The following is a 14,906-nucleotide window of genomic DNA, read 5'->3' on the forward strand; positions in this document are numbered from 1 at the left end:
GAGGCAAACACTTTTACGCACAGGCTCAGCGTAGTTCTTCTCATCTCTCTGTGACTGTCTGCGCGTGTCTCGCTCTGATCGCCATCTGTCTCTCAAGCGCAAGGTCTGACTTCACTGCAGTGAAGGAGGAAACTTCACGGATTTCACGGATTTTAGCTTAAAATTCAGATATTAGATCACACATGTTCAGTACGTACGTCCGAAATTATGCAACCTAGCTACATATATTTTACTCAGTCAGTATATGTTATGTACGGATGAGAAACCCTGAGGAAGATGTCAGTTTAGTATTCTGTCCTCCTAGCCCAGGCAGTTGGGACAGTTGATGTGAAGGTGCCTTCGCAACCTAATGAGCCATTGCACTGGCTGTCCACTAGAGGGAGGCATAGTAAAGTGGTGAAGATTGGCTGGTGGCCAGAAGTTTGGGGGTATCCCGTTGTCCAAGAGAAAGGGCTTGGGGCCTACGATAACAGAATTGACACTAGCATTGATGTTTGACCACCCACCCAGCAGGTAAAGATGAAGAAAAGTGTCTGTGGAGGAAGTACAGTAGGCTAAAAGCCAGCCAGTCAGCCCACCACACCACACCACATCTGAGAACAGCATGTTGAGGCCCTTTGAAGTGGTTTGAAACCAATCTGAAAAGTAGACTAATTGAAATGGCCAATAACCTGCTTGATGACCTAAACATGGTTAGCTTGGATTTTTCTGTCATTTATCATGTCACTACATCTCCATGACTTTTCCATCCTGATTGGAAAAGTGTGCTTTCAGCCAGTTTTAAATTGGCCTTGACCTTGAAATTGCAAGTAGAATTTGGTTCAGCAGTGGAAATGTTTCCAATTAATCTCTACATATGCCATAGTGGGTCTAATCTGCTTTTGTTTTATTGATAGTTTGAAATATGTCTTCAACAAATTGTGATGTAGTCCTATATTTCTTTGTGCCCATATTTGCAGCATAGTAAAGGCTTAATTCACAGTGAAATCCTCAGTGTTAATTTAGCCATGATGAGAGTGTAAAAAAATGACTTTTGCTGCTTTCTTATGCATTACATAACTCTGGCAGCCATGTTTGCTCCCAGTTGACAAAATGGCCTTTGGTTGTTCTGTTCAACCCAAACTGATGCCAGGTGTGCACTCCCACTCAGCTAGACCTGACTCATACTGAAGAGATTCATGAACTTACCAGTCAGAGCCAGCAGACACACAATTTGTTTTTTTTTGCCATTTCTTGTGCATTGCTTTGTCAGTCAACTAACAGACATAATGGCGTGAAGACATTACATGTGGTGAGAGGATATGTGCATAACTGGCTATTATAATTGTGTGTTTAGTTTCTGCCCATAATAACATTTGTAGACATAGTTCTAGATTAGTTTTAAATGATCCATTTCCCATCCCCTTTATTTTACTTAAAGGTAGGGTACGTGATTTTCTTTGGTTAAAATAAGTTTTAAATAGCTCTATATTCTGATAGTACTCATTGCTATAGAGTGTTTGTTCAGTAACAGGAGTCTCCATGTCTCTCCAGCTCTTTATTAAACAGAAAATGCATTTTCAGGTCGGGACACCAATTTTGTCCAATCAGGATAGAGAACGCAGTCAGGATATAGATTAAACAAGTGAAAATGGAAGTGATGACACAAATAAATGAGCAGACAAAATTGGAACTGGAACACTATCAAAATTAAGCCGCTAAATGGGTACTCTCTCCTGATTGGCTGACATTTTATCACCTACCTGAAAAGGTGTTTTCTGTTTATTAAAGAGCTGGAGTGACGCAGAGTACTGAACAAACACTCTATAGTAGTGATTACTGTCACAATATAGTGATTTAACCTTTTAACAAAAACCACAACATATCAACCTATCTTCATATTGGTCCTCATTCATGCTCATTATAATATGGTAATTTCTTTGTCTACCCCATCTATGACTCAGAGGAGGGCTGTGGACAGTTCAGAGACCTGCCTACCAGTGACATCATTGATGGGGAATCCAAGCTAATATAAACTGCAGGCTTTCTATTCCTGGAAAGTTAGCATGCTATAATGGAAGTCATTGGAAAAAAAAAGCCTGCATAATGATGATGTCACTGGTTGGCGGGATTGTAATAGCTTGGCATGGCCAGGCTAATATCACTGCATATAGATGTTAGTCTGGAATCTCTGTGTGTGGAACCTGCATTTCCAAGGGGGGGGGATACAAAAAAAATCCTCTGGTGATAAACCCGCCCCACATTTGCATACTGGTTCCTGATTGGTGCCCCGCAACTTCGGGGTCTGCAAAATCCAATCACAACCAAGTGGGGCCAGACTAATCTGCCGAGGGCTATTTTGTTAGTTTTTTTGCACTGGCAGATTCGTCTGGTTTACAGGCTAGGTTTCTAAAGTGTCCACAGCCCTCCTATGAGACACAGACCAAGTAGAAAATAATGGTACCATTTTATGATGAGTATTAGTGAGGACCAATTATACGAAGATAGGTTGAAAATGGGTGAATTTGCAGTGTATCCCCCCCCCCCCCACAAATCTCCTCTTTTGTTTGCGTTTGATCAAAGCTGAAATGGTAAATAAAGCAACAGGTGGATATATGGATGTAATGCATCCCTCTTGACAGAAGAGTGTGCTGTACCCCTATCTGTCAGGCAGGAGAAGAGGAAGATGCTGGGGTTAGAGGTCGCCGCGCTGTGCTTGCTTTTTGGAACCGTGGCGCACGGCCAGGGCACCTGTGCCAGTGAGTGCCATCCAGCTGGACACAGCACGTTTTTCATGTCCATCTCATTACCTGACTTTGCTCTTTAATGCAGTTTATAAGCAATAGACATGCACATTTAATTTAAATGGATTATCAGTGTGAATCTCTTGCAGTGTTGCACAGATGTGTGTGTTTGCCTGTCTCCCTTCCAGAAAAGCATGAGTGTCCCATAGATATTTACTTCACCATCGATACATCAGAGTCCATCGCTCTCCATGAGTCACCCACCCCAGCACTGGTGGACAGCATCAAGGTACCTCATTTACCCCCATATCCCCATTATTTAACTGAACTTTTATTTGACTGAACTTAGCACGGAATAGTGTTTATTATTTGGATTAACATCAATTAATGTGAGACGGCGCTACTATACTGTCAGCTGACCCATTTATTAATTATGTGTGCTTGTTTGTGTCATATTCTAGGAATTCACAGTGCAGTTTGCAGAGGAACTATGGAAGGAAGATGCTGAATTCAAACACAAAGATTTGGTTGATTTCCGTTGGGCCATCGGTGGTCTGCACTTTTCCCAGACACAGAAAGTGTTCGCCAGCCTAGGAACCAAGGATGCCTTCATTCAGGTGACTGACAGAGACACACGCACGCACGCACGCACGCACGCACGCACGCACGCACGCACGCACGCACGCACGCACGCACGCACGCACGCACGCACGCACGCACGCACGCACGCACGCACGCACGCACGCACGCACGCACGCACGCACGCACGCACGCACACACATACACACATACATGCAAGCAAATGTAAACATTGTGTGGTGAAATGAGAACCACTGTTTTTTTATGTTTTAACAACAGAAATCTTGCATGGGGATCCCGGCACAAAATATTTTCAGATGGGCGTCCACTGCCAAATACATATTAATTTGAGGGAACCACTTATTTAAACATACACTTCACTCAGATCCCATGGCTTTACATTCCTGGTCGCAGGGGAATGATACAGTTACTAAACAATTGCAAGCTAGAAGGATTTGAAATGCGATCAGTCTCATCCTACGATGAATAGTTCAGGAATTCATATTGTTAATCAATAACTGACTCAATTGACCTTGACTGTTGACCACTAAATTGCACCATATGTCAGTTATTGATTTAGAGATCTAATATTGAGTATTACGTTTCTGCCTTGTGTTGTGATTTGATGATGATGTACAGTATAGTGTATTGTCATTGCAGACAAAGTTACATACAGTACCTACTCGCAGCCTTATTACAATAGATTTGTAATCGCTTAACTAATTGACAGGGATCTGTAAAATATTTTAATTGGATCTAGGGCTGTCACTATCAACTATTTTCTTAGCGATTATTCTATCAATTACTTTTTCAATTTATCAAATAATGTGTAAATCAATGAATTACTTAAGCCCTATTTTATACTTTGTCACACAACAGTGCAGTGAAAATAGCTGATCTACAAGGTCACAACGCATCAGACGGTTATAGATCAGCTATTTTCACAATCTTTTTTATTTGTGCATTTATAGAGCAGAGCTTGTAGAGTATTTTCGGTTATTATTCAATATGTTCAGAAGCATCTTCCATAAAAACCCTAATGGTCTCGGATATTTCTTAAAAGCAAAGCTTAAAGCCTCAATCTGTGATTTCTTCACCTGGTTGGCTAATAGACAAAAGCAATATTGCTAAAATGTAATAATTTTTAATATTGTGCTAATTGTTTGATTTTATTTTGCTTCAATCCATGCTACCTACGTACCTACCAATTCCCAGGGCGTTAGGGGAATCCGGTATCTGGGTAAGGGTACCTACATCGACTGCGCCCTCACCAACATGACCCATGAAATGCATCGCATGCCCGCCGACCCCCAAGCCCTGCGGTTCGCCGTGGTCATCACAGACGGCCACGTGACGGGAAACCCATGCGGAGGCATTAAGGTGGCGGCGGAGAGGGCGCGCGACGAGGGCATCAGGATGTTCGTGGTGGCCGCGTCCAAGAACATTGACGAGACGGGCCTGAAGGAGATCGCCAACTCGCCCGCCATGGTCTTCTCAGGTGCCAATGGAGAGGAATTCATGGCCGTGGACCTGAGCTCAGGCAGACCTGTCATCCACACCGCCACCATCAAACGCATCATCCAGACCATGGTAACGCACACTCACCCAGGGTTATTATAGTTAACTAAAACTAGCGAAATTATAAAAACTAGAATTGAAATAAACAACAGGCTTTACAAAAACGAAAATATCCTTAGTATTAGTCTTTGTCAATTGTTCATACTGAAATCATGTAGCATGTTTTAAGCTGTTGTCAAGAATTGTAAAAGAAAGCTTCAACAATTATGAAAATCTACAAGCTCACAACGTTTCACGATGCGATGTGAGCGTGCAGATCTGCTATTTTCATAATCTTTCGGAGCTTTGTGATTCTTGCCGCTGACTACCCTATATTACAATTAAAAACTGAAACTAACAATTAAACTAATATAAACTAAACTAAAAAATATAAGAAAACTAATGAAAACTGACATTTGAAACAAAAAGTCTAAAAGAAACACAACTTCATAAAACGAATGAAAAATGTAAAACTAATAACCTTGCACTGAACACGTGTTAAGATTGACACACGGCGGAACCACTTAAGCCACTTAAAGCGCAATATACTCCTTCTGACGTCGGGTTTCGGACAGGCTTTCTGAACTATAGTCAGGAGATGCAGGAGTGCAGAGAAAAAGTTCTGAGGTCGCCCAATCCGAAGTCCGGAATGACGTCAATTTGTAGTTTTGAAGAAAAGTGCGGACGTAGGAAGGAGTATATATTGCACTTCAGCCTACTATACGATGTACTACAGTAGTATCATAAATAGTGAAAATAGAAGGTTCTGAAGCGTGCAGGTAGTTCAGTCGGTAGGGCACTTTCCTTTTGACCACAAGGTCATGGGTTCGATCCCGGGCACCACCAACTCAGCGTGTGAGTAGCACAGTGTGGCAAGTCGTGCGAGAAGTACTGGGAGCTGATGGGTGGTGTTGCGCTCCACCTCAGCAATCCATCTCTCAGGGGTCGAGCACTTTGAGAAATGGGGATAGACTCCCGCACTCTGGCTGATACCGACAATAAGCCTCTCCGACCTACTTACTTAGAAGATCAACAAGCTCACATACAGTATGTGATGCGTTGTGAGCTTGTCGATTGACTATTTTGGCTATTTGGGAATTATATATATATTTTTAAACATTGTCGCCTATTAATAGTGACATGCTGAAAATACAGACCCTCAGGGTCAAAGTGCTTAATTTCGTTTATAACTTTTGTGTATCTGACATTAAATATTTTCTTTTCTTTTCTTCTGACAGAAACATATGGCTTACACAGAGGTAAGATGGAGCATTATCTGTTTTTGTTTTTATATATATATATATATTTTTTTCTTTCTTATCTTTCTATATTTTGTCATGCATATTTGGTCATGCAGCGTTATTATTAACCTTTCTTCTACAGTGTTACAAGGTGTCCTGCTTGGAGACACCAGGGCCTGATGGTCCAAAAGGCCACAGGGGACAGAAAGTGAGTCACACACACACACACACACACACACACACACACACACACACACTTTTTAAAAACCTTGGATGGAACATTGGAAATGGTCAGCACTTGTAATACAGCCTGTAGTCTGTAGTGCATTGCGCGTGTCGTATATAGGTCCATGATCAGACAAGAAAAACACTATTCCATAACTATTCCCTAAGTGCAAGAATAAGAAGCATCCAGTTTGAAAGAGGGTTTGTCCACAGAAATTTATTTATTTCCATAGACGTGACACCTGCAGTCGGTAGCGCTGTCACCTCACAGCTAGAAGTTCCTGGGTTCGATTCCCGCCGGGGACGCTGCGGGCGCTGGGGGCGTGTCCTCTCCTCCCATACCCAGTGCCCATACCCTAGGTGGGGTTGGCGAAAGGGCCTTTCTGTGTGGAGTTTGCATGTTCTCCCCGTGTCCCCTAGGGTAGGTACCCTCACAAAAACATGCAGTAATCATGGTCTCTATACTGCCTCCCCCTGGTCAGCCGGGGCGCCTGATGGAGGGGAAAGGAACTGGTTGGAATAACGTGTTCCTTCCACGCGCTACGTCCTCCCGGGGAAACTCCCCCTGTCAGGTGATAATAAGCGGCTTGCTAGCTCCTCATGCATTGAAGGAGGCATGAGCTCAGTTCTGGGCTCTCCCTAGGCTGGCAGAGGGAGAGTAGTGCCCAGGATTACATAGACAATTGGCACTGGGAGAAAAAAAGTGTTACAAAATCGTGGGATAAAAATTATTAAGGAAAAAAAAAATCACTTTTTGCCAATACTGATTTTGTCCAATACTCACACACATCAGCACATATTATCCCTGGAGCCATGTAATCAAGATGTAGCAGTCAGATTTTTCATTCTGATTGGCTATTGGCAATGTTTGCGAGCCCGGGGTAGCGCTCCAAGGCTCTCACTTTCCTAGTTGGTTATTCATGGGAAATGCATTGGTCATTTTCATCAAGCCTCTCTTGTGGATTGGGCCATAAGTTCTCATCAACATGCAGACCTGCGAGGCACACCGTTGCTCCGATCCGCACCAAACTTGGCACCAACACTGGTCAGGGGTCTACTATCAGAATAGCCGCACCAGGGGCCACGTGTGCCACTGACGCACCATTGCTCTGTGTTCCTATTGGCTGCGGTTTATACAGCCATAACTCCAGTTCCCAGCATGCTAAAGGCCCCAAACTTGGTGGGTGCTCTTAGATGGGCTGTTATTTGCTTATGCCCGCCCCCTCTGTGTTCCTATTGAATGGGGTTTAAATGGCCATAAGTCCAGTTCCCAGTATGCTAAATACTTCAAAATTGGTAGGTGGTCTTACAGGACTGTAATTGCGGAAGTGGATCTGTTCACCTCCGGTTTTACCAGGAAGTGGTCGTAGACCCCTACCTCCCGAACATAAGGTCGCGAAGGTATGACAGTGGACCTGGGTGCTGCAAGTGCATCGTTGCTGAGCAGCAGTGTTAGAGCAGTGTTTAACCCTTCAAATGGCCTGGTGACCATTACTCTTATCAGCGCAACATAGGACTAGGTTTGAAGGCTGTGTAGCGGCCTGAAAATCTAGTACTCTGAAATTGTCCAGAACTCCAGATACTTGGATGGTTGCCCGCTGGCCAATGAAGTTTCTACCCCTCCACCTTGTTTTGGCCAGGCTGAAGCCTGCCTCATCCACAAATATGTATTTGTGGTGGTTCTCTGCAGCATCCATCTCCATTACCCTAGTCAAAGAAATCAATGGACACACAACAGAATATCAAACTTGAATCATTCACAGCAGGAACCTTGAAACAGAACAAATACCTGAGCATACTCAACCCACTGTTGTTTCAGTCTATCTGCATTCCTTTAAAAAAAAAACTGAGACCTGGAGCCCTGACAGAATCCCAGATATGATTGGAAAGCTTATGGCTGCAACATTGCCAAGCTCATCAACACTTCCAATCAATTACGTGCTGCTGTATTTCGGTCAAACAGCAGATGTCATTTCTGGCCCGAAACATCCACTTGTACACCACAGCCAGCTCTTGTTGAGTGCTAAGGATTCGATCCCTATCACCGGTATTTGGTTGCAGGGAAAACAAAGAACACATTCAGTCACCACCACCACTGTTGGGCTTGTTACATAGAACATGTCTGACTGCCTGATGTTGGGCTGCCTGCCTGCTTCATGTTGTTGTCATGTTGATGCAAGTGGATACAGCTCCTTTTATATATCCGTACCTCAAGGTCAAACCAATCATCAGTAATGGTTTATCATTTTTGTAAAAGCCAGGAAAATGGCCGGCCTACTTCTTATGATCTAAACCTGGAAATGTGTTCTTCAGTTTCTATAAAACTAATGTTACAGTTATCATATTGAATTACTGTATTCATTGATAGTTAGAGGCATTTAACGAAATGTCTTTTAAATACTTTGATGGTAAGTTGTGTCAAATCAGCAAGTTATTTGATGTTCTGTGATTTCTATTTATTGTATCCAAGCAATTGAAAAAAGGTTTTTGAAACTTGGAACTGTTGAATATCTGTTGTAAAGGTTGTATCCAAGGTTTTGAAAGAATTACCTCAAGGTTCTGAGTGATTGTGAAAAACTGTAATACACTCATACAGACAGACACACACACACACACACACACACACACACACACACACACACACACACACACACACACACACACACACACACACACACACACACACACACACACACACACACACACACACACACACACACACACACACACACACACACACACACACACACACACACACACACACACACACACACACACACACACACACACACACACACACACACACACACACACACTCATACACATGCTACATAGTACACAGAGACACACATAGAGACACACTGAAGTAAGCACATACACGCTAACTCACTGGTGCTGATCGACGTTTTGCTAACTGCCTGTTCTGATTCTGTTCAGGGATCTAAAGGAGACAACGGTGATCCAGGTCTGAAAGGAGAGAGCGGTCGCTCAGGAGACCCCGGTATCGAGGGTCCTATCGGTCAGCCTGGTGTCAAAGTATGACCCCACTCATTAATCATCTCCTCATTCATTGGCAAAGTACTGTATTTTGTTTGTTACAGTACTGTCCCATAATAATCCTATTCTGCTTCTCATTTGTTCCTTTGCGTAGGGAGAGGCAGGTCTGAGGGGTGAGAAGGTGAGCTAACGACTTCCATCTTTCTTTTGAGTCATTGTCTGTCTCATTATGTTCTAGGTTATGGGGTCAATCGTTGTGGCGTAATTGTGAAAATGGAAATTGATTTACCAATGATTGATTGTGGAAAGTTGATAACAGTAATATAACCTTTGACTTGGTATCTGCCCACAGGGAGAGATCGGACATGAGGGGAAGAAGGTAAGACTTCCTCCAATCATGAATTACTAAATAATCTACTATGTAGAGCCATCAGTCAATGTGAATTCTGATTGGTCCATCTCCTTCTCCTCACCAGGGTGTGGGCGGCCTTGCAGGGCGCAACGGAACTGACGGACAGAAGGTAAGAACTTTGCGTTGGGATGTATGGAGGTGTACAGGAAGTAGTAGCCTACCCTAGTTAGAGTTTGGAGTTCATTTTAATAATCATACATGTCATCAAGTTGGGGTGTAACTCACTGGTGTTTAAAATCTCCGCACACCCCATCCCTCCCCTTACTCTCTGTCCTTTTCTCAGGGTAAAATCGGACGGATTGGCGCTCCAGGGTGCAAAGGTGACCCAGGCGACAGGGTATGGTCTGAAATATATTGACATATATATTGGTCATATATATGTTGTCACACTGTGGCATATTATTTGTATTATTTATGATGCATGTGTGATATGTTACAGGGTCCTGACGGTCACCCTGGAGATGTCGGAGATAGTGGTATCGCTGGCTCTGATGGCGAGAAGGTACAGGAATCGCAAACCTCCGTCGCACCCCCATTAACCTTTATTGTCACTCAACTGTGTGTCTAACTCTCTCTGTGTGTGTGTGTGTGTGTGTGTGTGTGTGTGTGTGTGTGTGTGTGTGTGTGTGTGTGTGTGTGTGTGTGTGTGTGTGTGTGTGTGTGTGTGTGTGTGTGTGTGTGTGTGTGTGTGTGTGTGTGTGTGTGTGTGTGTGTGTGTGTGTGTGTGTGTGTGTGTGTGTGTGTGTCCTGTCCAGGGGGATGCCGGTCGCGCAGGAAGGTCAGGTCCACCCGGCCCGTCCGGAGATCCTGGGCCGAAGGTAAAACCAGGAAGTTACCCATTACCCTTTTCACCCCCAGAATGCTGAACACTGTCTAGTGTACATAATTAAAGAGTTAGCCTTGTATCGTTCCTCTCAGCCAGGGAGAATGGTATAAGGCTACCCGATGCAAGGACAAAGGGTTAAGGTCAGAGGTCAAAGTTCAGAGGTTAAACTCAGGTGTCTGTCTCTTCCACAGAGTGAGACAGGAAGTTCTGGCTCGCCCGGCTTCCCTGGACAGAAAGGAAAATCAGTAAGCCTTACTTTGTAACACACCAAACAAAGATACTTTATGGAAATGGAAATGGAGGTTTCACGGTGATGTGATGCTTACCTGTGTGTTGCCTTTCCTAGGGTACCCCTGGAGGCCCAGGTGTCAAAGGAGAACCAGTAAGAGCTAGATTTCATCCACCTAATTTACCCACTGAGTTTACGGTACGGTCTTATGTGCTAAGCTGTTTTTTGTTCTTCTAGGGGAGACGAGGAGACTTTGGGCCAAAGGGCGCTCTAGGACCAGATGGAATTAAGGGAGTCAACGTATGTCCCGATGTTTACATATTTACATGCAACCCATCTCAATGAAATTATCCACTAGGCATGTTTATATTCATCTCAGACCCAGTTCACAATGACTTGTGACTGTAAGAGGGCTCAGGGGATGGGATTGATTTTCGTTTGGTCTGTGACGTACTGGGTGTACACATACTGCACATGCACTCATGATAACACCTGTCTTGATGTTGTCTTTGTATTTCAGGGTGAAATGGGCCCAGAGGGATTGAGAGGACTTCCAGGTGAAGTAGGAAACAAGGGAACCAAGGTAACGAGGCCTCAGATGCTAAACTCTTACAGTCCTCACCCCCTGTTCTCTAATCCACTCCCAGACAACATGTCCTTGCTAAATGATCTGTCTTTCCCGTGCAGGGAGACAACGGTCTGCCAGGGCCCAGGGGGCCTCCGGGATCGCAGGGAGACTCAGGGAAAAACGTAGGTGAAAATTCACCCGATTCGTTTTGATTGGCCCACTGTAATTCTTTTGAAATACAATCAAAACATTTCCAGGACTCAACTCCGTCTTGACCCAGTCAAAACATTGTTGAAATAATGCAATGATCTATTTGATGTCATTAACAAAATATGAGGTCATTGATGAGATTGACACTCGACTTCATCTTAGGGCACCCGAGGTGACTCTGGTGACGCTGGACCAAGAGGAGACCCTGGACTGGCTGGACCAAAGGTACACAGTTTAAGTGTGCACATCTGTCACTCTCATGACTCCGTGAAGCGTTGTTTTGACTGTTTCTCTCTCTATGATTCAGGGAGATCAAGGAAGACCTGGCTTCAGCTATCCTGGAACAAGAGGACCATCGGTAATATAAACACCAAGGTTTTCATTAATAGTCCCAAATGCCAAAGTTCTCCATCCAATCTTCCACGGCGCCTCCAACAAACACAATTGTCGTATTGTGTTCGTATTTTGGAAGCCGGCTGGGGAGGGCGATCGATCTCTTTCACCGCACTTGTGACTCCCAAAGGTTGTTTAAGGTGCCGTTACAGCGGGGAGTGGAACTGGGAGGGGTAGCATTTTCCTACGCGCATTTTATGCACTCCTGGTGAAACTCCTCACTGCCAGGGGAAAAGAAGTGAATTGGTGGCATCATGTGTATCGGAGGAGACATGTGGTCGTCTACAACCTCCCCAAGACCGAACAGTAGGGGTTAGCAGTGACAGAAACTATACAAAAAGGAATTGGCATAACAACTAAATTGGGAGACATTTTGAAAATTAAACAGTTATAACAGTATAAACTAGAAAATGTGCTCCTCGGAGCACAAGTCTCCGCCAGCAGACTATAGCAATTATATTATCATAGCAATAACTAATGAGATACAGTAGAGTAAAAGATATATACTGTAGTACTTTTTCTTCCAGAGATTGTAGCAATCTTTGCTGTGTCATATTGTAAGCATTCATGGCTAGTCTTCGTCTTTTGTCATTTAGCGATTTTTTGTCTCTGATTAATTTCATTCTTTCTTTATGATTCTTAGCTCTGTTTAATTGAAGCAATGCTCTGTTTACATTGAAGCAATCTATCATATGGGAGTCGTCATAATTGACTGGTTTGTTCAAATACTTGTCTGTCTTCTTCATCTTCATTGTCTTGAACAGTTTCAGCAGTTGATTGGTGTGTTTGATCAGCTTTGGCCTTCTGCGCCTTTGTTTGACCAATGTTAGGTGTTCTCAGAGGGACACACACACGCACGGACGGGTGATTTGGACTAGAAGATACTGTTCCAATCAAGACTGATTGATCCTGTCTTACCTCGCTTCAAAAACGTAAACGTTTTTTTGAAGTGACACACCTATTTATAGAATTGTATTTCGTCATGCATTCCACTAGCCAATCAAAGGCATTGGTGTCAACATATTAATACGTATTAAGATTTCGGTCTTGTTGTGGGATCAATTCAACTCTAGTCCTCTTCTGTGTTACTGTTGTAGATGAGTATGCTTTCTTAGCTTTGGCCTTCTGCGCCTTTGCTTGACCAATGTCAGGTGTTCTCAAAGGGACACACACACGCACGGACGGGTGATTTGGACTAGAAGATACTGTTCCAATCAAGACTGATTGATCCTGTCTTACCTCGCTTCAAAAACGTAAACGGCTTTTTGAAGTGACACACCTTTTTATTATAGGATTGTATTTCGTCATGCGTCCCTCTAGCCAATCAGAGACATTGATGTCAACATATTGACACATATTAAGAGTTCGGCTTTGTTGTGGGATCATTTCAACTCTAGTCCTCTTCTACGTTACAATTGTAGATGAGTATGCTTTCTTAGCTTTGGCCTTCTGCGCCTTTGCTTGACCAATGTTAGGTGTTCTCAGAGGGAAACACACACGCACAGACGGGTGACTTGGACTTACTGAAGGTACTGTTCCAATCAAGTCTGATTGATCCTGTTTTACCTCACTTCAAAAAGTAAAAGCTTTTTGAAGTGACACACCTATTTATAGACTTTTATTTCGTCACGCGTCCCTCTAGCCAATCAGAGACATTGGTGTCAACAAATTGACACGTGTCACGTGGAGCTTGCCCAATGTTAGCTTGGCTAACAATGTTTGCTCACACAAAGCGAAAACATATTCTCCACCTTCGGCGGAGACAATAAATAACAGTATTAACCTCTTAAATAACACAAACCTGCTTCGTTATCACAAATGAACTGTCTATTCCGTGCTCCACTTCGCTAGTCTATCACTTCACCCATCCTTCCAATGCATCTCCATGATCAATGTTTGTTAAGGTAGCAATGGTTAAACAAAATGGTAGATGGTGCATTGATATAGGCCCCTTTCTCCAATGTGATTTACAATGTACATTATATTCACCCATTCACACACACATTCCCACCATGCAAGGTACCAATCTGCTAATCGGGAGCAGTTAGGAGGTAAGGGTTTTGTTCAAGGACACTTCTACACTAAACCAAGAGGAGTCAGGGACTGGGGAGAGAGGACCCTCTGATTCTAAGGCAGCTGCTCTACCTCCTGAGCCACTGCCAGTAGCAGTGTGTGTGTGTGTGTGTGTGTGTGTGTGTGTGTGTGTGTGTGTGTGTGTGTGTGTGTGGTGTGTGTGTGTGTGTGTGTGTGTGTGTGTGTGTGTGTGTGTGTGTGTGTGTGTGTGTGTGTGTGTGTGTGTGTGCGTGCGTGCGTGTGTGCCTCTCTCTCTCTCTCTCTGTGTCTCTGTGTGTGTGTCTCTCTCTCTCTCTCTCTCTCTCTCTCTCTCTCTCTCTCTCTCTCTCTATATCTATATCTATCTATCTATCTATCTATCTATCTATCTATCTATCTATCTATCTATCTATCTATCTATCTATCTATCTATCTATCTATCTATCTATCTATCTATCTATCTATCTATCTATCTATCTATCTATCTATCTATCTATATTATATATATTTATATATTATTATTTTTTCTCCCTCCCCTAAAGCAGCTTACCGGACTTGTCTTGTGCTGTTTTGTAGGGTGAGAGAGGAGAGAAAGGTAATTCAGGACCCAGAGGTGGCAGAGGAGACTGTGGGTCCAAGGGAGGCCCAGGAAGCAAAGGACCTCCTGGCGACGTTGTGAGTAAAGGTGGTTTTATGCTGAAAAGTGTGAATACTTGTTCCGGCGAGTTTGTAGCAACCAAATCATGCAGTTGCAGTGACCTGAATCACAGCATTGGCCTTGACATCTGCTGTGTGTGCAGGCTCACCGGCCGAATGACTCAAACTCTTTGACCGCGTTCACACTAAGAACCCTATCTTGCAATCTTATCTTACCCACTTTATTATTTGAAAAAC

At 43.6% G+C, this 14,906-nt stretch overlaps 1 protein-coding gene across 2 annotated transcripts in view; it reads left to right on the forward strand.

Annotated features, from left to right (window-relative positions):
* Nucleotides 1-14,906, forward strand: part of col6a2 (collagen, type VI, alpha 2) — a 24,583-nt gene that overhangs the window by 224 nt on the left and 9,453 nt on the right. For both annotated transcript variants that reach the window (XM_080439421.1, XM_080439420.1), the window contains exons 2-22: nucleotides 2,650-2,738; nucleotides 2,912-3,012; nucleotides 3,185-3,340; nucleotides 4,518-4,892; nucleotides 6,098-6,118; nucleotides 6,243-6,308; nucleotides 9,263-9,361; nucleotides 9,477-9,503; nucleotides 9,675-9,701; nucleotides 9,799-9,843; nucleotides 10,018-10,071; nucleotides 10,174-10,236; nucleotides 10,490-10,552; nucleotides 10,752-10,805; nucleotides 10,907-10,942; nucleotides 11,027-11,089; nucleotides 11,310-11,372; nucleotides 11,477-11,539; nucleotides 11,730-11,792; nucleotides 11,875-11,925; nucleotides 14,589-14,687. In XM_080439421.1, the coding sequence (XP_080295547.1) occupies nucleotides 2,666-2,738; nucleotides 2,912-3,012; nucleotides 3,185-3,340; nucleotides 4,518-4,892; nucleotides 6,098-6,118; nucleotides 6,243-6,308; nucleotides 9,263-9,361; nucleotides 9,477-9,503; nucleotides 9,675-9,701; nucleotides 9,799-9,843; nucleotides 10,018-10,071; nucleotides 10,174-10,236; nucleotides 10,490-10,552; nucleotides 10,752-10,805; nucleotides 10,907-10,942; nucleotides 11,027-11,089; nucleotides 11,310-11,372; nucleotides 11,477-11,539; nucleotides 11,730-11,792; nucleotides 11,875-11,925; nucleotides 14,589-14,687 (1,662 nt within the window). In that variant the 5' untranslated portion in view covers nucleotides 2,650-2,665. The remainder of the gene's footprint in view (nucleotides 1-2,649; nucleotides 2,739-2,911; nucleotides 3,013-3,184; nucleotides 3,341-4,517; nucleotides 4,893-6,097; nucleotides 6,119-6,242; nucleotides 6,309-9,262; nucleotides 9,362-9,476; nucleotides 9,504-9,674; nucleotides 9,702-9,798; nucleotides 9,844-10,017; nucleotides 10,072-10,173; nucleotides 10,237-10,489; nucleotides 10,553-10,751; nucleotides 10,806-10,906; nucleotides 10,943-11,026; nucleotides 11,090-11,309; nucleotides 11,373-11,476; nucleotides 11,540-11,729; nucleotides 11,793-11,874; nucleotides 11,926-14,588; nucleotides 14,688-14,906) is intronic.

Source organism: Gymnoscopelus braueri (assembly GCF_963280865.1).
Source record: "Gymnoscopelus braueri genome assembly, chromosome: 10".
Classification (NCBI taxonomy): Eukaryota; Metazoa; Chordata; class Actinopteri; order Myctophiformes; family Myctophidae; genus Gymnoscopelus; species Gymnoscopelus braueri.